This window comes from Lissotriton helveticus, chromosome 9 (genome assembly GCF_964261635.1).
Source record: "Lissotriton helveticus chromosome 9, aLisHel1.1, whole genome shotgun sequence".
NCBI classification, from domain to species: Eukaryota; Metazoa; Chordata; class Amphibia; order Caudata; family Salamandridae; genus Lissotriton; species Lissotriton helveticus.
The window spans coordinates 1,057,450,468-1,057,475,339 of record NC_136070.1 but is presented as its reverse complement, the minus strand read 5'-3'; the positions used below and the strand labels follow the sequence as shown (position 1 = coordinate 1,057,475,339).

General features: G+C 46.6%; 1 protein-coding gene across 4 annotated transcripts in view; it reads left to right on the top strand.

Moving 5' to 3' along the window:
• ATG7 (autophagy related 7) overlaps nucleotides 1-24,872 on the top strand; it is a 1,226,522-nt gene that overhangs the window by 571,141 nt on the left and 630,509 nt on the right. For all 4 annotated transcript variants that reach the window (XR_013601115.1, XM_078661409.1, XM_078661411.1 and 1 more), the window contains exon 17: nucleotides 10,825-10,900. Coding sequence is in view for 3 of the 4 variants with exons in the window: in XM_078661409.1 (XP_078517535.1) it covers nucleotides 10,825-10,900 (76 nt within the window). In the remaining variant the exon portion in view is untranslated. The remainder of the gene's footprint in view (nucleotides 1-10,824; nucleotides 10,901-24,872) is intronic.

Sequence of the window (24,872 nt, the reverse complement as noted above, 5' to 3'; positions counted from 1 at the left end):
TACCCATACACCCAGTCAAACAGCCACTCTTACCCACAAACAGCCTTTCACTTACCCACACATCCACTTACACACCCAGTCACTCACCCATAGAGCCATTCACACAGCCACTCAGTCACACAAACACACTCATCCACCCATAGAGCCACTCATTCAGCCACCACAGTCACCGATCCAGCTACACACACACTCACCTATACAGCCACTCAGTCACTCACTCACCCATAAAACTATTCACACACCCATTTATTCACACATACAGCCACTCAGACACCCACTTCCACACTGATTCAGTCACAGTGCCACTCAGATGACATATATTAGAAACAGTATCACTCAGTGGTAGTACAAAAAAAATAGTAATTTAACTAATACAGTAGCTTAGTATATATCTTTAACTCTCAGAAACTTTTACAAAACATTTACGCTCACTGATGTCACCAGTGATGTCATCAATGATGTCACTGACGTGTCATGAGTTAAGTAATATGTGAGGTCATAAGCAGTGCATTGCAGGCGTAAGTTATAGTTAGCTCAGGTAACTATTACTGCTGAATATCATTGGTTTTGAACCAATGAAATCTGAGCCTAACCATATAATATTGTATGATTAAGATCTGAGCCTAACTATAATGTCCCCGTAACCTTTATTTTTTTCAGTGAAAAAATAAAATATATATATTAAAACAATACCCTTTTGGGCATAGAGTGACGCATAGATTATGCAAAAAAGAAGCAGAGAACTCTGGGTAGTTCTGAAGTTTAGGTGGAAAGCAGCTCCTGTATGGAACACCCTCAACACCAGCGACACTCTAGATCTGCTCACCTCAAATGACTGCTTTTCTATCAGTCTTTAAGCAATCCTGTGCCGCTTTCCCCCTAAACTTGAGAACTACCCAGAGTTCACTGCTTCTTTTTTGTGTGTATATATATATATATATATATATGGTTGTACACAGCCGCCCCAATTCTAAAGCCTATTTTAAACAAAAGTTCAAATAAATAACACAATTGTAAGTTCATATGTTCTACATGTTATTACATAGTGGCTCAGATTAATTATCCAAAAGGGAATGAGATTGCAAAGGGCTTGATATGTCTTTTTCAGATGAAATGCTGACCGTGCCTTTGCAAAGAATTCCATATTTAATTCTGACTTTTAATTTGTGAAGTTGTAGGAATCATCTTGAATGATTAATACTGATTTAACATTAGGCTTTTGCCGTGATAAACACTAATAAGGTGCGCTGCGCTCATAGATGAAACCATAAGATCGACTCTGGGGGAATGATCTCTCTATGCATCTTAGGGAAAGTCTCTTCATAATTGTGTTTGACCTCTGAATTGTGGAAAAGCCTTGTCCTCAGATAGCACAGCAATAAATGAATACAAATGCGCTTTTAATAATCGCCGCTCCGAAAATCTTTTGCATAATCCCTCACATGCCCTCTGACTCTCGAAGACATATGATGAGGAACAGCATCTGCTTCAGAGAATATGGCAGAATTTCTCATGTTCATGCAAATGTTCAAACCCCGAAAAGAGAGTGCGATTTAGGGATTTAATTATAGCAGTTTGTCACTATGAAGCACTATCATTACGAATACACAAACATGATAAACAATATGCGTTTCTGAGAACAATTGTAGCTCACATACAAGAAAAAAAGCACTCTGAAAAGAGTCAAGTGAAGATTTAACTTTGAAATACAATTGTTGTTATGCATCCTGCATAGTTTAATTCTGCAGGCTTCAAATCCTGTTTTTATTAAGTAAGAGGGGAAGTGAACGACTCAAAAAAATGCTATGAATTCTTCAGCAGTGTTTAATTTGTAGAAAAAAGGAAGTGCCTTGGCCCATTGTTTTTCTTACGAACCCACTGCTGCTGAATGCTTGAATGACTAAATACCAGGGACGTTAAATACTTGCTTGGGGAGTTGGGGCTCGGGGATGCTTGGGCTACTAGATCTGCCCCCCTAAATCTGTCCTTAAGAATATCTATTGGAGCTGGGTATCTGATAAGAGTAGCTCCGACCCTAAACAATGTAGAGCAACCACTGAGTTCCTCAGGATTAAGGACGTGGCTTTCCGAGAACCCTAAATTGAATTTGAATTGAATTTGAATTTAAAATATTTGTAGAGCGCAGCGTTCACCAGACGGTTTCTTGGCGCTTAAGAGGCACAGTAAACAGGAGCGAGTAGGCAGGAGCGAAGCATAGAGTGGGTTAGTGCGGAAAGGCCTGATTGAACAAGAACGTTTTCAAGCCTTTACGAAAGAGGGAGTAGTGTTCGGTCGACCGCAGGTGGTCGGGGAGGGAATTCCAGAATGTGGGTGCCAAAAAAGAAAAATTGGCCCCTCCCCACTTTTTCCGCTTATAGCGTGGTACCTGTAACAGGGATTGAGAGGAAGAGCGAAGCTCTCTAGCAGGAACATATTCCTTTATCAAAGAGATGATAAAGGCAGGGGCTGTTCCCTGGCGTGCCTGAAACGCCATGCAGCCAGTTTTAAAAAGGGAACGTTCCCTGACAGGCAACCAGTGGAGCGCCTTCAATAGCGGAGTTGAGTGGTGGGATCGGGGGAGGCCGTACACTAGCCGGGCTGCCTGGTTTTGCACCAGCTGGAGCTTACGTAAGCTGTAGGCTGGAATGCCGTTGTATAGGGCATTGGCATAATCCAGCCGGGAGATCACTAAGGCAGACATAATCAACTTAAGTGCCAGGGGGGAAAAAAAACGGGAAACTGTGCGAATAGTACGAAGAGAAAAGAAGCAAGAAGAAACAACAGAGCTAATTTGTGAGTGAAGGGTGAGGTGATTATTCATTTTGATGCCTAAGGTCTTAACTGTAAGGGAGGGGGTGGGAGGGGAACCCAAAGAAAAAGGCCAAAATGAAGAATTCCAGGGACTGGAAGAGCCACCAGTGAGAACCAACTCGGTTTTATCCTGGTTCAACTTCAGATGGTTGTGGCTCATCCAGTCGCTGATGAAAATCATAATAGTCTGAAAGTTGGAAATAGAATGGGGAGAAGAAGAAAGGTTAAAGACAAGCTGGAGGTCATCCGCATAATTGTATACGGTGACCTCCAGCTGCTGGAGTGCGAAAATCAGAGGATAGATATAAAGATTGAACAAAAGAGGGGAAAGAGAGGAGCCCTGGGGAACACCGCAAGTAATCTTAAGTGGAGTTGCCGTGAAATCCCCCAACCTAACAGCCTGGGTGCGATCCCTCAGGAAGGACGATAGCCAAACCAGGGCTGTGCCCCCGATTCCCGCCGCTCTGATACGTGAGAGCAGGATGGAGTGGTCCACCGTATCAAAAGCGGCGGAGAGATCGAGGAGCACCAGGGCCTGGTGTTTGTTTTGGTCCATGCCCTCCCTGAGGTTGTCCAGGACCGACACCACTACGGACTCAGTAGAGTGCCTAGGCCGGAAGCCCGCTTGACAGGACGCCAGGCCCCCCGCTGCTTCCACGTGGGCACTGAGTATCGAAGCAACATGGCGCTCGAGCACTTTACCCACGTAGGGCAACAGGGAGATGGGGCGATAATTGACTGGGGCGGATGGATCTGCGCCTGGCTTCTTCAGGATAGGCACTATTGTAGCCGCTTTAAAAACTGGAATCACAACCCCTTGCGCAAGGGAGCTATTAAGAAAAGTAATCGGGGGCTGAGTGCAAACAGAATAAATCTGTTGAAGAATGCGGGCTGGGCAGATATCGGCCGGGGAGCCTGACTTTACTTTAGGAAGAATTTCCAAGAAGGCTTCTTCAGTGAGGGGGGGATTGAGGACAGGTGACTCTGGGCTATGGGAGGAAAGGGATCGATAAAAGTAGAAGAAGGGAGAGGGATATTAGTCTTAATATTGGTGATTTTGTCCAGAAAATAATAATTCAATAAGTCGCATAAGGGCTGGGTAGGAGGGAGTTTGGGGGTAGTCCTCTCAGAGAAGGCTAAATCATGTACGATGGTAAAAATCTCCCTAGATTTATTCTCTGCCGCCAGGATTTTTAATGAAAAATAGGCCATTTTGGCTCCTAGAATAGCTTTTTTATAGTCCTGTAATAGTGAAAGGTACTTGGTTTTCAATAGGGGACAGTAGTCCCTTCTCCATTGCCTTTCAGCTCGCCGGAGGATCAGCTTTTTATCCTTTAAGTCTTTGCTGAACCACCGATTAGACTACCTTGATATATTCTTAAAATCGACAGATAGGGCTCTGTATTTTAAGTTTAGAGCAGGCATGCTCCCAGTGGGTGAATTGACTGCACGTTGAAAAATCCCGGCCCTAACTTCACCCTTTTGCTTATTTTGTATGTCTAGAGTCGAGTCTGTTGCCCACTTCCTATTTGAATGCCCAGCTTATAAATCCCCGAGATCTAGGTGGCTAAAACCATTGTGTAGGGAGTTGGGCACCAGACACCACATAATCGCACTGCAAATTTTGACCTCCGACACTCGGCCTTTGTTCGTGTGTGGTCTGTCAAAATTCTTAAGATGGGCTTGGTCGATCAGATCCAAAAGGCTTAATGAAATTGTTTAATGATGGTCATTGTAGCTAGACCTTCTTAAGTATTTATTGATGTTATGTGTATTATTTTAACTGATTTGTGGATGTATTTTATATGTCGTGGTTTTTAACTTGTTCTATGTAATGCTTTTAAAGATATGTTTTATTGAAATAAAGCCTATTGACAGACTGAAATACCAAGTCCACACAAAAATACCTTAACCACCGTACACTTCCTGCCTTTTTATCTGTCCCTTGCTGGCACTTTTCTATGCCAACTCCTTTTGTCACTATTTCCTCTCTTGGTCTAACACCTTTTGTCTCTTGTCTGTTGGTTTATATTCAACAAGGTAAGTTTCATGCAGAGCCATATAGAATACCAAACTGAGGGGTGGGGGGGGGGGGGGGGGGGGGCAAAAAAGCAGTTTGCCATTTTAAATCCCAGAGGGATTTTTGCTCTCCACTATAGAAAAACACTGAGGCCCTAATCGGTCAGACTGCAACTGGTGGCTCCTTGGTTGTGCTCTGACTACCATCTACTGTTGTGGTCCAACTGACTCATTAGGATGCGTGCAGTTGGAGGCAGCTGTCGGAGGGACTGACCAGTGGTTTCCGACAGGATCAAGGAGCCCGTCAGTCAATCAGAAACTCCTCATAATCCCTTAAGGAGGGCGTTTTTGCCGTTGGGGTTATGATGTAGGTTTCTGACAGTCATTCCACGTCGGCCTTTCTGATATGTTAGCCTTACTGCCAGCCTGTCCTTTTCCAGCAGAGAACAACACAGTTTCGCAGGAGAGACCGTGGTGCCCAACACCCTCGTGGCCGAGGTCAGTGTGCCGTTCAGTCTGCCACCCTTGCAGCCTTCCCGCTAGGCCTCTGCAGTGTACCCCTACCAGGGTCATAGCCAGCAGGTGGGAGGAAATGACCAGCTATTCTATTGTGGTTGGCAGGAGATCACATGGGTGGGTACTGCAAATGTTATGAAAAGGTTATGCCCTACCCTTCCTTTCTTCCCCACCGCAACACCCACCATCACTCCAGCAACTGCCGGAGGACCATCTCTCCATTTTCCGGCAGGAAGTGCAAGCCCTTTTGGAGAAAGGGGCTGTTGAGATGGTGCCGGGGGCAGAAGTCGGGCATTGTTGCTATTACCACTACTACTAGTGCTTAGAGAGGGATGGAGGTCTTTGGCCTATTCTAGATCTACACCCTCTCAATGCCCTTCCTCCGGAGAAGAAATTCAAAATGCTCACTCTTGCTCAGTTTTTGTCTGCTCTTGACCCTGGAGACTGGGTAGGGATGTTGGATCTGAAGGATGCCTATCTCCATATTTTTGTCCTGTAGTTTGTGGTGGGACAGGAACATTGGCAGTTCTCTGTGCTCCCCTTTGGTCTCACTAGTGTCTCTTGGGTGTTCACAAATGTGATGGCAGCACACCTTCGGAAGTGGAGGGTTCCAGTTTTACACCACCTCGCTGACTGTCTGTTGAAGGCAGGCTCTCCCTAGCAGTCAACCACCTCCTGACTAGGGTGAATTGTAGGAAAGTGCCCCTTTTTGCATGGTTACCCCACTTTTTGCCTGACCTCTGATGCAACCAGAGTTGATGTGCCCTGGGTCCCTGCCAATCAGGTTCTCAGGGCTTGTATTATTTCCCAAAACTGTACCTTTGTACCCACAATTGTCACATCTCTGGCCACAGATACCCCCCTTGTTAAAGGTACCATGGGTACCAAGGGTACTGTGACCAGAGAAGGCTTTTAAGGGCTGCACACTTATTGTGCCACCCTTAGAGGCCTTGTATCTTAACACCCACACACTGCTATTGCAGGCTGTATTTTGGGGCAGAGAAAAGTGAAGAGTCGACTTGGCACACATCCCTGTGTGCCGCCTCCAACCCACAGCTTAACACCTAGGTAAGCCATCCCTCCGGCAGGGTGCACAGGCCCTCAGGTGAGGGTATAGTGACATGAACCCTGTACCCCTACAGTGTATAAGTCCATTCTTAGACATTGTAAGTGTAGGAAAGCCATAAAGACTATATGGTGTGGGAGTTTGTCATTACAAACTCCTCAGCTCCATAATGGCTTTACTAAAACCTGGGAAGTTTGGTAGCAAACCTTTCAGCACAATAAACCCACACTGATGCCAGTGTGGCATTTAATGCAAAATGCACTCAGATAGCATCTTAGCGATGCCTCCTGAAAAACAAACAGCCCTGGTGTGGTTCTTGAATGGCTGCCCGCTATTTGCCACCACCAGACCAGTTTCTGGACCCCTGAGTAGAGAGCCTCCGCTCTCTGGGTCCAGAAACAAAGCCTATCCTGGGCAGAGTTGTCATGCCTCCTCCCCAGGAGAGGCTGGGTCCACAAAGGGGAAGCTTTAAAGGCCTGCCACCATTGGAAACTGTCCCTGTCTTTTGCTGCCCCGTGCAACTGGCTCCCACCGGTTCTTCCACTAACTTTGGGCGGGAGAAACAGTGGGGAAAAACATGCTAGGAAGAGAGGTGGGACCACCTTTGCCAACCCCACCCCATCCCTCAGGTGGTGGAGGCGAGGTGAAGCACACATCTCAGAAGTTATGAGGACTCAGCCAATTAGGGAGAGGCTCATGCCCTCTCCCACTGGAGTGTGCCATAATAGGGGGTGTACCCACCCAAAGGAAAGGATCCAATGGTCCTGACCTGCACACTCCTTTTAACCCCCTAAATCTAGTATTTAGCGGCCAACCTGAACCTTGCCTCCTCTGTTTCGAGGAAGAAAGAAGAAGGACCAAAGAGCTGTGCTGACCCAGGATGAAGAAGAGGACACCAACTGCTTTGGCCCCAGCCCTACCGGCCTGTCCCGTCTACAAACTGCCCACATGTAGGACCCCTGGAGACAGCAACCCCTAGAGCCCAGAGGACCTGCTGTGCAAGCCATCTTACAGACTCTGTCTCCCGAGAGCACCAGATTTGCTCAAGCCAAGATTCACCCACAGATTCCAGCGACTCTGCGATTCTGCACCCGATGCCCACAGCCCAAGTTCGAGTGGCCCAACACCATGAGGAGGTCTTCCCAGCAATCCTGACCTGGGATCTGGTGATTCCCGACCTCCTTCAAGCTTCAAGATGGCGCCTGCAGCCTCAACCTGAAGGGTCCCCCCCTAACCGCAGCCGGAGCTGGTAAGAAAACCAGACGCCTGAATACACCCATGCACTTTGACAGCCCATGGCTTTGGGTGGCCCAACCGACGGTGCCCAGGCATACCCGAAGAACCCAACTTACCTCTCCAGCTGGTGGTCGCCTTCAGGAAGTCTCCCTGCCCGATCCTGCTGCAACTTTGTCTAACCAACGGTCTCCATTGAGAATCACAGGGTCTCTGACATCTCCTTGACACCCTGCACCAGGCCGCCCCTGTGCCTCTGGTGGTGCAGCTCCTGTGCCAATTGTTGGCCCCTGCAGTGCTAACCTTAACCTCAAGAGCTTTGCTCCCACACCCAAGTAGCCTGCTCGTGTGCAGTCCCTAACCGATGGCCTCATTGTCTAATATTGGTGAAAGAGACCGCAACAAACGGCTAGCAGTGGGGTCAAAGATCCTGTGCCGGGAGACCCTACACCTCTGGATATGGCTGGATCACCAAGGAATCATCCTGGTGGTGGCAGGTTCATTGAATGCCAGGGAAGATGAACTCGGCAGTCGGTGCCTAGCGGATCATAAGCAGCAATTACACCCGAAGGTAGCACAAGGTCTCTTCCACAAATGAGAACCTTGGCTCGATCTGTTTGCCACTGCTGAGAATGCTCAATGTCCGCACTTCTGCATGGTGGAGTTTCCAAGACATCTCTCGCTGGGCGATGTGCTCTGCCTCAAGTGGAACCAGGACTCTTGTACATCTTCTTGTTGATGCCACTCCTGCCAGAGTTCTCATAAAGATCAGGACAGACCAGGCTCATGACATCCTAGTTGCTCCGGATTGAACACGAAAAGGTTGGTTTCCAGAACTCCTGGGCTTGAGCATTTGTCCTTTTACCAGGCTTCCCCTCCTGGAGGACCTGCTGTCGCAGCAACAGGGCAGGGTTCTACGTCCGGGCTTTTGTGCCACCACCCTCAAGTGTGGAGATTGAGTAGTGACAGCTGTACAATTTTGACCGTCCCCCATAGGTGATTGATGTCATCTTGGCAGCCCGGTGTCCCTCGACGAAAACTGTATATGCCTGTCGTTGGGAAAAATTTGAAGTTTGGCTTGGTCAGCTGCTGTGACTTGTTCCACGTCCTTTGAACGTGTCTGTCTCTTGCAATCCCCTAGCTGAGTGTATGGTCTTAGCTCCTCTGTTACTGCCCCTTTGTGGTTCCACCTCACCCCACCACCCTTCACGATATCTCGGACCTCCTGGACTTCCCCTCCCACAAACGTAGGTGGGTTGTTGCCACCCTCGCTGTAGGGAAGCTTTCCATCCTCTGATACTGGTCACAGCCAGCTATGCCCACTGTTGTGGAATGGTACTTAGAACTTCATTGCATTGATGCTCATGAACTGGTGACGTACAAACTCAATGACAACCTGGATGCCTTTGAGGCAATCAAGGGTCCTTTTCTTGGTGCTGTTGGTCCGGATCTACCCTGAGGTGGTTGGCAACCCCACTCCCTGTAGTGCCCCAAACCCCTTGGTTGTATCTTACCTAGTTTACCCAGCACCTGGGTGATGTCATCACTGTCCTTTGTTCATTATCCCGTCATGTGGTCGTTACCTCTCCTGAGGGTTCCCCCTCGGGTGCCTACATGATTTTCTTTCCTGTTTCTCTAGCACCTCTGGGCCTATGTACCTTCCACCGTCACCCCAGAATCTGTGGGCTGCTGCTAGCTACCCCCGCTAACCACCTGCTGTTAGCCGTTGTGTAATCATGACTCACTGCGTCTGGGGGGGGGGTCCTTACACCCCGGTACATAACACTCCCTATTCAGTTACAAGTGGTGCTTTGCTCAGCTCCGCTATCCTGCCAGCAGTTGGCCCTTTAAGGAACACCTAATCCCTCTATTGTGTGACCATCTGGGAGGAATTCACAAAGTCTAACTCTCAGTTACATCCAGTCATGGGACCCAAGGTAGGCTACAGGCATTAAAGGACTGAGGGCAGAAAAATGGCAAGTTTCTAAAAGCAGCATTGTAGAAATTGTTGTTCAAAACCAGACTTCACCAGTAAATAGGGCTTTTATTACAATTCCAAAGACACCAAACACAACATAGCTACCTGCTCCTAATTGGAAATTATACCTTATCAAATGTAATAAGATATCCCTACTGTTATCTTATGGGAGGGGTAGGCCTCACAGTAATAAAAAGTTTTTCTATACGTTTTTGACTACCAGGCCATGTAAAACCTAAAAGTACATATCAACCTTTTAGTTACACTGCACCCTGTCCTGTAGGCTATCAAGGGCCTACTTTAGGGTTGGCCTATAGGAGAAAAAAAAAAAAGGGAAGTTTAAGGTGTGGCAAGGGGGTTTTAATGCCAAGTCGTCATGGCATTTTAAAACTGCATTCTAGCAGCAGTGGCAGGCCTTGGAAATGTTTTAAGGTGCTACTTAAGTGGGTGGCACAATATAGGCTGCAGGTCCACTAGTAACATTTCATTTACAGGCCCTGGGTATATAGTATAGCACTCTACATAAGACTTATAAGTCAAATAAATATGCCAACTGGGTAGAAGTCTATTTAACCAGCATGTTTTAGGGAAGTGAGCACAAGCACTTTAGCACTAGTTAGCAGTGTTAGAGGGCACAGAGTGCTAAGACCAACAAAAATAAGTTCAGCAAAATGAAGGAGGAGAGGCAAAGCATTTGGGGAAAGACCACCTTAAGGCTCACATATCTAACATCTCTACTCAAATTGTTGGCAAGATTTAAGTTAACATCCCCTGTCCCTATCCAGGGTGTATTGCCAAATTTGAGTGCCTTTATCATTGGAACACCACTGTAAGGATCTTGGTCCTATTTCTTTTTATTGTAACATTTTACAACATACAGTTCTGTCTCGTACAAGGGTACATAGCAATAGAATCTGAGACGTACCAAACTCTTGTTACAATATGTGGAACAAACTAACACTGTCAGATTCTCTATATATTTAAAAATACCAGACCTTAATGTCCCTCTCCTCTTTTCAGTTGCTGTACTTCCTGGTTTTACTACTTACTATTTTTACCAATTCTGTCTAGTACACTGTTGTGCTACCATGTGGCTAGATCCAAATGATGTACATCTATTGATTAAGTAAGAACACATTTACCACCTAACATCTTTGTGCGTAGTGAACTATTTTTAATTCATTGTATTTGGTTTTTGCAGAGGTTATGCAGTAGCCAGCAGCAGTGATGACAGGATGAATGAACCTCCAACTTCTCTTGGACTTGTACCTCATCAGGTTAGACTTTTGAGTTTTTTGTGTAGCACATGGGAGTGCCTGTTTGTGTGTAACTTGGATATAACTTTATATTTGTATATTTTTGTATTCTTTATTTAGGAGTTCATTGTTATAATTGTATCAGTCACCTTTTAAAATATCTCCAAAGACATAGGGCCAGATGTAGGAGCCCTAATACCGGTCGGAAACGGACGATTTCGTCCGTTTCCGACCGGTATTAGGGTTTTCAGATGTAGGGGGCTGAAAATTACAGAATCGGTATATTTACCGATTCGGTAAATATACCCATTCTGTAATTCCAAATGTAGGTGGCACAGTTTACAGTGCCACAGGCCCTTAAGAGTCGGTATTTTACCACACAATCCTATTGTGTGGTAAAATACCGAATTCAGGTGTGCATGCACATCTGTGCATGCACACCTGTGCAATGTGACACACAGACATGCCCTTAGGGCTTCAAGGCCCATAGGAATCAATGGGCAATACCGATTCGGTATTTACCGAATCGGTAAATACCGTAAGGTTCGGTATTCCTGAATTCGGAATGACCTACATCGGCCCCCTTCCCATTTACAGACTCTTAAATACCGAATCGGTAAAATTCGGTATTTAAGAGTCTGTAAATGGGAATTACCTACATCTAGCCCATAATGTTTTAGAAGTGGGTGGTTGATTTTCAGCTAATAATTGATTTGCATGAGCACTGTGTAAACTGATCCACTTCTCTCAGAAGCACATGATTTATCTGATGTAATTATTTTCACTTGTTCTCACAGATTTACTTACCTATTTTCTCTCTTTGAACTACCACAGTGCCCACTATTAGGTATGTTTGGGCCATAGGGGTTGACTCTGAAGTTTTTATTACAAAACACATACAGGATGCCTAAAGATCTAGCTCAAATGTCCCTCACACGAACTGCAAGCAATTGCATCTATGACAATGATAACATCTAACTTGTTTAAAGTATTTCTTAAAGCCCTCTAAATATGTGTTTCGAAATTGTGTTCATATGTCTGTGCTAGGGCACAGATGGGTGGAAATTGGTTGGGACAAATTGTGTTGGCTCATGGAACTCCATGTATGCAGATATGTAGTGTTTAGGTCTTGCTTACCAGACACCACAGGCTGTAAGGTTGTCAAAGGCCGATTGTGAAGTTACAGTGGGCTTAGAGCCTGCCATCATTTACCATTGGTTGGCTTTATTGTCACTTGCATTACCATCTTTATAATTCTTTCGATTGGCTGACTTTTATCCTTCCATTGATCACATTCAGTGAACTACTTTTTTCTTTTTCATAATTGGTATTAACAATGTTCCCTGACTATATCTTGTTCATTCGAGCTTAGTACTGAAATTTGCTAATGTACCAAGCGTTCTAACTTAGTGAGCCTTTTAAGGTCACGGCTGTCATCAACTATGCTTTTCGATCTGCACTTTGTCTTTCTTGACTATTTTAACTAAGCCCGATACACAAAGCACTTTCTCTTTTTTTATTATTCTGTTTATTAGACATAACAGTAAAACATTAGATCAACTCTGAATCAGCACGATTCACTGGACATATCAAATAGTTACAGCATCTACGACAATATACATGCTCAGAGGCAAGCACTTCTTCATCCGATCTCATCCTGTTAGCCCCCATTACATGAGGCGGACTACAAATGTTCCCTCTGAACGAGTTCCACTTGTCCTAGACCTTGTCCCATTTCCAAAGGCAGCCTCTGTTTTTATATACATCTGCCTCGGCGACCATGCACCAGTCCATGTCTCGCTCCCATTCCATCAGAGTTGGTAACTCCACTGTCCCCCCCCCACCTCTTTGCAATGTTGCGTTTGACAATCATGAGGCCCATTGTAGTCCAGAGTTGTTCAGTTTGGTTTATGTCCGTTGGTTCCCATATGTTCAATGGGCACAGTGTTGGGGAGGATGTATGACGTTACAACGCGGGCTTTTACCCCGCGTGCTATTACAACGCTGTTTTTACAATGCAAGTCGTTACAACGACTTGCGCTGTAAGCGCTGGATAGTGGAATAGTTTAATTTTCTATTCCAACTCCAGCCCACGTTACAGTAGAGAAGGTGTTGGAATAGAAAATTAAACTATTCCCTATCCAACAGCGCCCTCCAGCACAAGTCGTTGTAATGACTTGCATTGTAAAAGCAGCGTTGTAATAGCAGCGCGGGGTAATGCCCATGTTGTTATGGCTGTTTACCGTTGGGGATAGCGGGATGATCCCACCACATGCATCAGTCATACCTTTGATCTTTTCCCAGTATGCCTGTATCAGGCGACACTCCCATATAGTATGGTAGAAGGTGCCTATGCTCCCACATAGTCTTTTACATCCAGCCTCAGCCGACTTGCCCATTTTAACCAATGTAGTGCATGTAATGTATGATCTGTGTATTAATTTTAACTGGATGAGACGCAGTAGTGATGAGATTGCCACTTTGCAGGGATATGCGAGCGCCTTCCGCCAATCTTCTTCCTCTAGGAGCCCTAAGTCTGCCTGCCAGCATTCACGAAGGGTGAGGAGCGGGTCAGGCAGGTTGTAGATGATTTTCGTATATGTAAGGGATATGGTCTTAATGTGCATAAGGTCGGAGAGGAGTCTGTCTTCCAAAGGCGATGTTTCTGGTATGTTGTCCCCTCTCGGGACCACCCCATGAGGTAATGCGGTATTTGAGAGTACCTAAAGAGCTCCTTTTCAGAGAGCTCATATTAAGTCTGCAGTTTTGAGAACGATATAATTTTCCCCCTGGTCCATAGATCATTCACCTTTGAGATGCCGATAATGTCCCATTTATCGAATCCTTGATAGCGGCCCAATTTGCCCAGGCGCTCTGACCAGCAGAGGAGTGTGGCAAGCGTTACCTTGCTCCCCCATCCACAATGTTTTGTGACTTTATGCCAAATGGCGATCGTATGGGCTGTCGGCCCCGTTAATTTCTCTTTTTTGGGGTTGGTATATAAGGCATCATTGTAGCCCTCCTCTCCCATTACCCATTCATCCATTTGACATGCAGGGTTACCCCGAACCTGATGGATCCACTTGTTTATTACCACCAGTTGGGCTGACCTGTAATATGCTCATATATCGGTCAATGCAATTCCTCCACTGTACCAGCTCCTAGTGAGTTTATGTGTTGCAATACGGTTCGGTTTCTCATCCCAGAGTAGGCTCCTGACCTCCCCATCTATGGCTTCAAAATACCCCTCAGAGATGACATAAGGCATGTTTTGCAATGCGTATATAAACTGTGGCAGGGCCATCATTTTGAATAACGCCACTCTTCCCAGTGACAGAAGCTGAGCACGCCAGTGCCTAACGTCTCCCCGAAATCGAACCAGCTGGGCCAGGAGGTTATGCTCATAGAAGAGGCCTTCCTTGGCGGTGGCATACATTCCTAAATATGTGAATCCTTCCTCTTCGATCTTTGCCTCACAGCCTACCGGTAAAGCTGGGGCGGACCCTCGCAGGGGGAACACCACTGACTTGGACCAGTTGATGATATATCCTGAAAATTATAGCTAAACAAAAGGAGAGAGAAGGAAAAGGGAAGGAGTCACTCTTGTTTCCCCTACACACAATAGTAATTAAACAGAAGAGTGAGGCCTATAAATGAATCCTGAAAATTGCTCAAAGGTGGAGCAGATCCGGAGTATCCTATCTATAGAGGCTTGTGGCGACACCACGTACTGGAGCACGTCATATGCATAAAGGAAAATTCTATCTTCATGCCCCTCCATCCAGTGCAGGCCCCGAATTGTTGGGCCCCCTCATATCCAACTTGCCAGGGGTTCTAGAATCATGGCGAACATTAATGGAGACAGCGGGCACCCTTACCTCGTGGCCCGGTTTAGCGAAAATATTGTCGACGTTCGCCCACAACTTGTGCTAGGGGTGCAGTATATCAGAGCCAAAGCCATGCCATAAACTTTCCTCCCAATCCTATTCGTTCTAAGACTGCAAACATGTATGGCCGCTCGATCGTATCGAAGGCCATATGCGCGTCTAGGGAGAATATCACCACATTATCCTGGATAAAACCTCTTCGGCTCAATACTGCGTTCAACCGCCTCAGATTCAGTGCCATATTACGTCCTGGCATGAAACCAGACTGGTCTGGATGCACGAGTTTGGCCACTACCGGGATCAACGGTCGGGCCAGGACTTTAGCAAGAATTTTGACCTCTACGTTAACCCCTTCAGTGCTAATGACAAGGGTAACTCGTCATGGAGTTTCCATTGATTTCAATGGAAAGTCAATGGAAGTGCATCATGTGCCTTAGCAGCCAAGTGGTTAAGGAAAGAGATGGGTCCGTAGAAGGAACAATCTTCCTTTGATTTGCCCTTCTTATGGATTGCTGTGATTGATGCTAGCCTCTGATCTTTCGGAAGGAGACCTGTCTGTTTGCTTTCTGCAAACATGCTGAGGAGATGGGGCACTACCTTGGTAGCATTCAGCTTGAGAAGCTCTATTGGGAGTCCATTGGGTCCCATGGCATTGCCCAACTTAATACTATTGATCGCTGCTATAACTTCCTCCATTGTTAGATCCTCTTCGAGCGATTCCTTGTTGGTTATTTAAAGGGCCTGAATTGGAATATTGGCTAATAGCTTCCTAGAGTCCTCAATCGTGCAAGGCACATCCGGGGCATATAGCTGCATATAATGGGCCGAGAAGGCCTCCACGATTTCTTGCGGATCGTGTAGCTGATCCCCATCTGCTCCCCAAACTACCATGACCTATCTGTCTGCCTTTCCTTTGTTTTCAGTCAGGCTAGCAGCTTGCCCTCTCTGTCTCCCAGCTCATAGATTCTATGCTGTATCGAGCGGAGTTTATTTTATTATTTATTTATTATTTAGAAGTTTTCTATAGCGCTAACAAGACCCGAAGGTATCAGAGCGCTTCACAGTAGTGGGCATGAAAAAGAGAACAACATGAAACAAACCCAATAAAAGCAATCGGCGACAGACAATTTGGAAAGAAGAAAAGTTCGGACAGCAGGGCTTCTCAGTACTGGATTCAACAATACCGCATGGATTCTGAGACGTTTGCAGCTCCAAGTTATCCATAACCAAGGGAGCGGATCAGGCACAAGGATTTAAGTTGGCTCTTGAATTCTGCATAGGACGGTAGAGTTCTGATGTGCGGGGGGATGGCGTTCCATATTTTGGGGGCATTTCCTGAGAAAGAGCAATCCGCAGTTCTCTTCCTTCTGGTTTTTGGTAGGATGAGCAGCAGGGAATTAGAGCTTCTCAAGTTTCTGGCTTGGCCTGCTTTTTTGAGCTTGTTAGCCAGGTATTCCGGTTTGCCGGTGTGGAGGGCCTTGTGGGTTAGGCAGGCCGTTCTGAAGGTACTTCGCATTTCCACAGGGAGCCATTCGAGTTCTTTGAGAGCCGGGGAGATGTGATCATATTTTTTGCAGCCTGTGATCATTCTTGCTGCCGCGTGAAGTGTTGTTTTTAGTGGAGCCAGGTGGGATTTGGGGATGCCTGTTAGGATTGAGTTCCCATAGTCCAGTCTTGATAGAACTAGAGATTGCGTGGCTAGTTTGAGGTCCTTGTTGGGAATGTAAGGTTTAATTTTGTTCAAAAGTCTGAGGTTGAAGAAAGCGCTTTTCGCCGAGTTCTTAATGTGATTTGACAGGGTTAGTTTAGGGTCTAAGGTGAAGCCCAGGGATTTAACGGAGTCGGCTAGCGTGAGGTTACCCTTGAGAGCCTCGATCGACTTTAGCCACTCGGTGATTTGAGGGTTATCTTCTTTGTTTGAGATGAGGAGTGTTTCTGTCTTATCGGGGTTGAGTTTCAGGTGATTCTTTGTCAGCCAGTCTTGAACTTCATTTAGGACATCGTTGAGTCTCTGGATGTCTTTAAGAGAGGAGATTTCCAGGTAAATCTGCGTGTCGTCCGCGTAGAGGTGGAAGTTGATGTTGGCGTTCCTGAGTAACTTAGCGAGTGGTTCCATGTAGATGTTAAAGAGCTGGGGGGAGAGCACCGATCCTTGAGGGACACCCTTGTTGACTTGCTGGGTATCGGAGGTGAAGTTCTTGATTTTTATTAGTTGCGAACGGTTGTGTAAAAAGGAGGAAAACCACTTGAGAACTACCTCGCCAAGGCCGGCTCTTTCTTGAAGAGTCATGATGAGGAGCTTGTGGTCCACCGTGTCGAATGCTGCTGAGAGATCAAGGAGTATGAGGAGGCAGCACTTGTCAGCGTCAAGAGATCCGTGGATGTCGTCTATGATGTTCAACATCGCAGTTTCAGTGCTGCGGCCTTGTCTGAAGCCAGATTGGAGGGGGTCCAGGAGATTGATGTTGTCCAGGTGTTGCGTCAGTTGCAGGAGTACACAGCGTTCAAGTGTTTTCGAGAGTAAAGGGAGGTTAGATATTGGTCTGAAATTGTTCAGGTCAGTTGAGTCGAGACCGGGTTTTTTCAGGAGAGGAGTGACTTGTCCCATTTTTAGACAATCGGGGACCACACCGCTTTGTAAGGAGCTGTTTATGATTCTTCCCCAGATGGGCGCTAAGGTAAGCTTCATTTGTTTGATTAAAGATGGGGGGATGGGGTCTGAGATGTGTGCTGAAGGTTTGGAGGTCGAGATCAGCGCGATTATCTCAGTTTCCTGGACGGGGCGAAAGCTTAGCCAGGGGGAGGGAAAGGAGTCGGATGGGAGTGCCACTGGGGAGGTCGAGTAGCTCTTCTGGAGGTGTGGGTTGTTGATGTCTAGAGATAGTTCGATTTTTTGGACTTTATCGATGAAGAAGTTGGCAAAGTTGTCACAGAGTTCTTTGGAAGCCTGTAGGGTTGAGGGCAGGGGCTTTGTTGTTTGTTGTCTGATTATGTTGTAGAGTTCTTTGGGTCTGTTTTTGGATTTGACCAATGCCTCGCGGAAGAAGCTGGATTTCTTGTTTTTGATATGGTTGTTGTACTTCCTACGGGCTGATTTTAGTTGAAGGCGGAGAATGGCGGTTGGGTTGTTTCTCCACTTTCTTTCTTTGGTTCTTAGGTTTCTTCTTTCTGCGTTGATGTCCGCAGTGAACCAGGTTCTGGATGGAGTGGCTCGGTTTCTTTTGAGCTTTAGAGGAGCTAGATTGTCAAGTATGGCGACTACCCCCGAGTTATAGTGGTCGACGAGGTCGTTGGTCGAGAGGTGCATAGTGTTATTTGAAAGAAGAGCGCTTAGTTGACCTTCCAAGATGTCTTGGGGTACTTGGGAGAGGTTTCTCGACCATTTAGGCGGGACTTGCGGAGGTTTAAGCGAGATGATGGGGTGATTGATGTGGAATAAGATCATGTGGTGATCTGACCAGTCAACTGGTAGTATGTGGTTGACCGTGATAGAATTCTTTTGGGCAATGATGGCGTCCAGTGTGGCTCCTTTGTAATGAGTCTCCTCAGTACAGTGTTGGGTGAGGTTGTTCTCATCAAGGAGGCTAGATAGCGATTTGATTAGAGGGTTGTGGGTCTCATTCCACCGGATGTTCAGGTCGCCAAGAATTAAGTTTTTGGAGTCGCCCAGTGAGTCTTGTGCAATCAGGTTTGATAGTTGGTCTCCGAACTCGTTATTTCTGCCCGGGGGGTGATAGAGTAGGTGGCACAGTAGAGAGTCATTGTCTTTTGTCTTGATGACAGTGGATAGGCATTCAAAGGAGTCATACTCGAAGGAGGCGGTTTCTGTGATGCTCCAGCTGTCCTTGTGGATGATATCGACCCCACCTCCTCGTTGTTCAATCCTATCTTTGGAGATGAGGGAGAAGCCAGGTGGAACCAGCATGTCTAGGCAGGGAGGGGATGTCTTATTAAGCCAAGTCTCCGTGAGGAACGCAACGTCAATGTCATGTGTGAGGATGGCTTCGGCTAGGTCCGTTGCGTGTAGAGAAGCCGATCTGCAGTTGATTAGGAGGCAATTGGTGAATTTCTCCTGATTACTGGTGGTTCCCTCTTTAGTCTCTCTAGGTATAGCGGTGAGGACTGGTAATCTCTGTGTATTGACGATGTAGTTTACCTCTTGCCATTTCCGTCACTAGATTTTTTATATTCCTGGCGTTTTACCTCAGGGGCGTGCTTAGTGTCGTCCTGTAAGGGAGTGAGGGATTGCTCCTACGTCAGCATATCTCACCAGAGTTTCTAGCTTTGCCTGCTTCTCCTTCCCGTAACCAACCATAAGGGAGAGTGATTGTCCCTTAATGGCCACCTTATATGCCTCCCAAATGATTTGAGCTGACCAGACCGACCCTACATTCTCCCGGAAGTAGCAGTCTGTGGTTTTAATAATGTCGGCCTTGATCTGTGGTATCACAAGGAGCCAGGGACTGATTGATATGGATCTACGGGGCTCTCTCTTACCCAAGCTGAATTTTGCCCACAATGGTGCATGGTCCGAGATCACACTGGCTAAGTGTTTGACTTCTGTGAAGCATTGTTTGTCATCTGCAACAGTTAGGATGTGATCTAATAGGGGCAGACAGTTGTGTGCCCCTGAGTGAAATGTGAATTGTCTCTCCACAGTGTGAGCTTCTCGCCACATGTCCACAAGACCGAGTGCGGTCAGGAACTCGGCCATCGTATTACGAATACGAGGGATAGCTCTTGGTGGGAGTCTGTCTATTTGATCGTTGAGGAGCATATTAAGGTCACCCCATCACCAACGCCCCTTCAGGGAGGTCCAGTATCACTTTATTCGAATCTGGCAGTGCCACATTATGTAGTGCCGGAAGCACATATACTAATATTAAATTGATTCTCTTACCCTCCCAGAGGCCCGTTGCTCCTGCAATTCTCCCTTATGTGTCTGTGTGTGTATTTGCGATGGTGAAAGGGAATGTTTTCCGTATCAGGATCCCTACCCCCTGTAGCCTGAGGTGAACCCTGAGTGCACAATAAGTTTGTAGCCCGATCTATTGAGCGCCGCACAGGTATTCCCAACCAAATGGGTCTCCTGGAGCAATATCACATCAGGGGCCAGTCTTATGATATATTGGAGCACTATTGTTCTCTTATGTTTGTCTCCTAGACCATTAACGTTTCAGGAGAGTATTCAGAATGATGTTTCAGTTCTCCCCTCTGTCGCAGGCACACGTGTACCCTGTGTTTCATTAGGGATACTCTGGGCCACCCTGCCCGGTGTATAGGGTCGACTGGTGTATGGCTTGTGCTCTATATCTGGTTTGTTAGCATCTGGTGTGCAGTGAGGTCTCTGATGCATCCTGAGCAAATAATAGTGTTGTAACAAAAATCAACAATAACACAAACCTTACTATACCCCCATTAAGAACTACATTCCCCACTCCCTGCCAGACGGTATGAACAACACCCGCCTCCCCAACCTAAGCAGAATGCCTGTCGCTCACCTATGCCCAGTATGGAAGAGGCATATGCCAGCCCCCACGCCCATCCCTTTGCTCTTACTGGGCAGTCTGACCATAATTGCATGCATAACATTGGTGGTATACTTAATGCCTAGTCCACTGCATTTTCTTGTTGCCGAATCAGCTGCTGTCATCGCAAGCCACCACCAGCGTGATTCAAGTTCCGCCGAGTAGGCAGCACCGTTGTGTCCAGGGAACGGGCCACAAGGTCTGTGGAAAAGCACTCAATAATATCTGGGGCCCCAGATGATCAGGCCTCCTTCCGCAAATCTACTTGTGTGGGGCTATTTGTTGCTTTTCCCCATGACACGATTTACTTCTTCCTGGCTCGGTTCCTGTTGCTTTTGGGATCTTCCCTTGCCACCGCTCTTGCCGCTCTGCATTACCCCAATCTGCAACTCTTCCCCATCCCTCCAACCAGTCCCAAGCCTCTCCTGGCTCAGTGAAGAACCAGCTTTTACCTTCCGCCTCACCTCTAAGTTTTGCTGGAAATAGCATTGTGTATTTGAGCTCCTTTTCTCTGAGAGCTACTTTGACTTCCAGAAAACTATGCCTCATTTTCTGCACCTTCACAATAAAGTGAGGGAAGAAATTTATGGTACTGTTCTCATACTTGAGAGGCGCTGCGTTTTGCGGCTGTTTAGAGAATAGTGTCCCGGTCTCTGAAGTTAAATACTCGAGCCAGGATTGGCAAAGGGGGCTCTCCAGGTCGGGGTCTGCCTCCAGGAACATGGTGTGCCCGTTCTATTGAAAAATAATTGAAGAGGGCACGGGGCTGCAGGTGTTTAGTAATTAGTTCTTCCACAAAGAGGTCCATGGCCAGACCCTCTGCCCGCTCCAGTACCCCCAGAATACTAACTTTGTTTCTTCTAGCTCTTCCTTCATAGTCGTTAAGCTGCGCTGTTAACGTGTTACTGACCGCCTGTAGGTCCGCAACTTGTTTCTTCAAGCTTGTCGTGTCGTAGACCAGGTCCTGAGTCACTTCGTCCAATTCCTTGACCCGTGCATCCATTTTTTTTAGGTCTGCCCACAACAGTCTGTGGACACAGAGTCCAGACGTCCCTCGAGGGAAGTACGCTATCATTATGTCCTGCAGTGTAGTGGATTCTTTTCTGGCCTGCTGTGGTTGCTCTGGGTCTGTCTGCATCGTAGCACCTTCTGCCAGGAGATTTGTCATGTGTGGGTTGATGCGAACCACGCCCACCTCTGTTGCCCGACATTATTATGGTCCGAGTGGCTCCTCGATGATCTTGCGTGTGCGTATTCAGGGTACTCGCTGCTGCCTGCCAGGGATATCCCCAGCGGCCTGTCGGTTTTTCTCTGTCCCACTAGTATGTCCTTATAGTAGGTATCTGCTCAGTTTGCTGCTCCGTGGCCCAGTTCCGTCAACAGATATGTCTTGACCGCAATTACAGGATTTCGCTGTTCGCGCCTGCTGCATTTTCCCCCGCGCCCTGCCATCCTGCTTAGGGCCAGCTGCGCCTTCTGATGGCGGGCCGACACCTCTCGCACGGGGAGCACCGCCTTTGGTCCAGTCGGTCTGACACATCACTTTCTAGAGGTCTGGTTCTCTCACATTGATGCTACCCCTAAGGTCAGTGTTGCCCTTCCGCAGGGTCGCTGCTGGCGCAGAGCAATGCGGGGAGGATACGGGCTTCACTCACAACTATAGGTGCAAGGCATGGCAGCCGCCACCATGCACCTCGCCATTCCCCAGCCGATTTGATGCGTCCCAGCGCCCCCAGCTGCCAGCATAGAGCAGATCTGCCGGCCCCGGGGGGCCCACTCACTCCTCACTGGTCTCTGTTTCTTGGAGGAGCCTAGCTGAGGTCCCGCCCCTCACCACTTGAAAGCTGCTTTCTCTTCGCCGCCGGCTCACTGCACTGCACTCTATCTCATATCCAGCCCCCGCCGGACCCACGGCCCAGCCGGTACTCCTCTGCGTCGGCCCTCTTCCAGTGCGATATCTCTACTTGCCCGCATCGCCAGGCCCACTCCGTAAGGCCGAGAGCGCGCACACAGGACTCTGATGCCTACCGGCGGCCATAGGCCCATCTGCACAATGGGCTTCCGGCAGCCTCACCCACAGCTGAAGTTTGACTAAATCGACAGTCTATGGCTCACTGACGGTCCGGCACACAGCTGAGTGCCCAGCAATACAGATTAATGTCGGATATTGGTGATTATTGAGCGGAGGAGGCCGGAGCCGCTCTAGTGTGCGGCCATCTTCTCTGGCTGCTTGCCATGCACCTCCACAAAGCCCTTTCTTAGTGAGCCTGAAGATCATGGATGCAATTGTGATCACCATCGCTACTTGATTTAACCCGGTTTATGTCAGCCCAGTTTAGTAAAGCTCTTGCTAATGCACTAATTGCTTTAAATTTGTGCTCGTCTATCATGTCATCGACAATGATTTTGTACAGCACTTTGTCCACCTCAACCTACCACATCGCAAACCTCCAATGCTCTAATGTCACGCGTACATTTTTAAGAGCATGGAAACAATTTTTATTGAAAACGCCCCTGATTGCACCTTGTTCAGTTAAGTGCAGTAACACTCTAGTAAACGCACCAAGCATTTTAAAGTGCTGTGTTTTAATATCATAATTATAACGGTCAATGTCTTTGCTTGGTGTATTGCACCTTGTCTATCCTAACTTTAGTTTGTACTGTAATACATCTGCTAACGCACTAAGCACTTTATAATTGTGTCTCTGTCAGATCTTGGTTTTACGGTTATTGACAAGTAAAAGTGTTTTTATTTTTAATTGTTTTAATTGTGTACGTTTTAATTAACTTAACAATAAAATTATTCATTCGTTTCCCTTCACCACTCCAGGAGACTGCATGTGTTTTCTAGCTCCGTCTTGTGCTGCTTCCTCCCCATGAACCCCCTCCCCCATGGCACTTTGTTGCTCCATTACCCCTCCCCTGTCTGTAAAAGCTCATCAGCAGGGCTACTTTTGCTGGGGCATAGGCTGAACAGCAGAAATTAAGGGTTGCTTTTGCTTTAGTCCACATATTGCTTGAAAGCAGAAACTTTGGCACACAAAGGCTGTTATGGTGTTGAGAGAGGGGCCATCTGCTGCTGGAAGCTCATAAATCTGCTCCCTCACCTACTGCAGAATATTAAATGGCTGAATCCTTTGTAAAGTAAATCAGGCGTTGGCAATCATTTCTATTTATATTCTGACACTACCTTATTATTTAAAAAATTTGTTCAGAGTTTTTACTGAGTTAAAAGCATTGAAAAATAAAACATGCCATTCATAAAGTTTGAAAACATTTAATTGGAATAGTTTTGAGATGCCATAAAGTATGTGTTTGGTTTTCCTCCAGTATTTTGAAATGTTTTTTCTTTTATGTTTTTTAAACAACACTTTACAGACCAACATTGTCAAAGCTAACAGTTCAGCATTCACATTAGATAGGCACGACCTACCGACTTTGCCAATACTTGTTTTCTCTGGGGAAACTGATGCAAGTGAAGATTCGATTCAATAATTTGGATACATCTTGCCTGTCGCAAACCTTAGAGGCAGAAAGGACTCTGAAAATATAAAACTACCAATCGGGCTTTTTTCTAGTTTCTAGATGTATTGTTGTGTAAGTTAGAATAGCTATTTCGATCCCTGCCAACCAGTGGCCCTGCAATTAAGGGTGCACTCTGTACAATGCTGCACTATGTACAGACTAGGGGCTTCTTGAACTTTTGGGGTATGGTGTATGTCCAGTTCTTTTTTTGGGGTCATTCACCTACCTAATTCTCTGCCATTTCCATAGGTTTGTAATCTAATGATGCTTTTTTTCTTTACCTGGCTCCTCTTGTGCACGTGCAGGCAGTAGTCAGGCCACCAGCACCTAAGTTGATGTATCTCCCCAACCTTATGGTGAAATCATTGGGAGAACCTACATTACAGGTGTAGGGACCTGCATTGTCTCACATGCATTCCTTGGAAGATAAAAGAGTACGTTCACAAAAAATATGAGGTTTAGTTGGAGTGCAGCTGAATTTCTTGCTCTAATGCTGTAAACCTCTATCAGGATTGTATTCAAATGACTGACATCTGCTGCCCACAAAAGCCAGCAGTTCCTAACCTAAATAGTAACTGCAACCCAATTAGAGTTTTTACTTCTGCATCAGGTATCCTTGGCAGCCACATTGGATAACACAAATTGTCAGCACAAGTGCAGAAGAGTCAGACCCTGTTCGGGGTCCACAAGGCACACAGGGGCAACTGCACTGCAACCGTGAAGGTGGAAGTAATTTGCCTTTGCTGTCCTAGGGTCTGTCCTACTATGGCTTTGCAAACAAGGCCAAGTGCTTTCCTTCTGAACTTGACTATCATGGTAGCAAGGGCGAGCAGCCAATGGCTTCTCATGGAAAGGTAGTGTGGGGACAAAAATGTACTTCAGTCACACAGCATTATTAAATATTGCACATTCCAAAGGTGGTTCAGTGACATGTTATGTATCCCCTAGAGATCTAATGAAATGCAGATATCCCCGTGTTGCCTGTTTCCACCCATTCTTTCTCTAGGTTAACTCTAGCAGATATATGCTTACAGATATAGTGTTGGCGCAGAT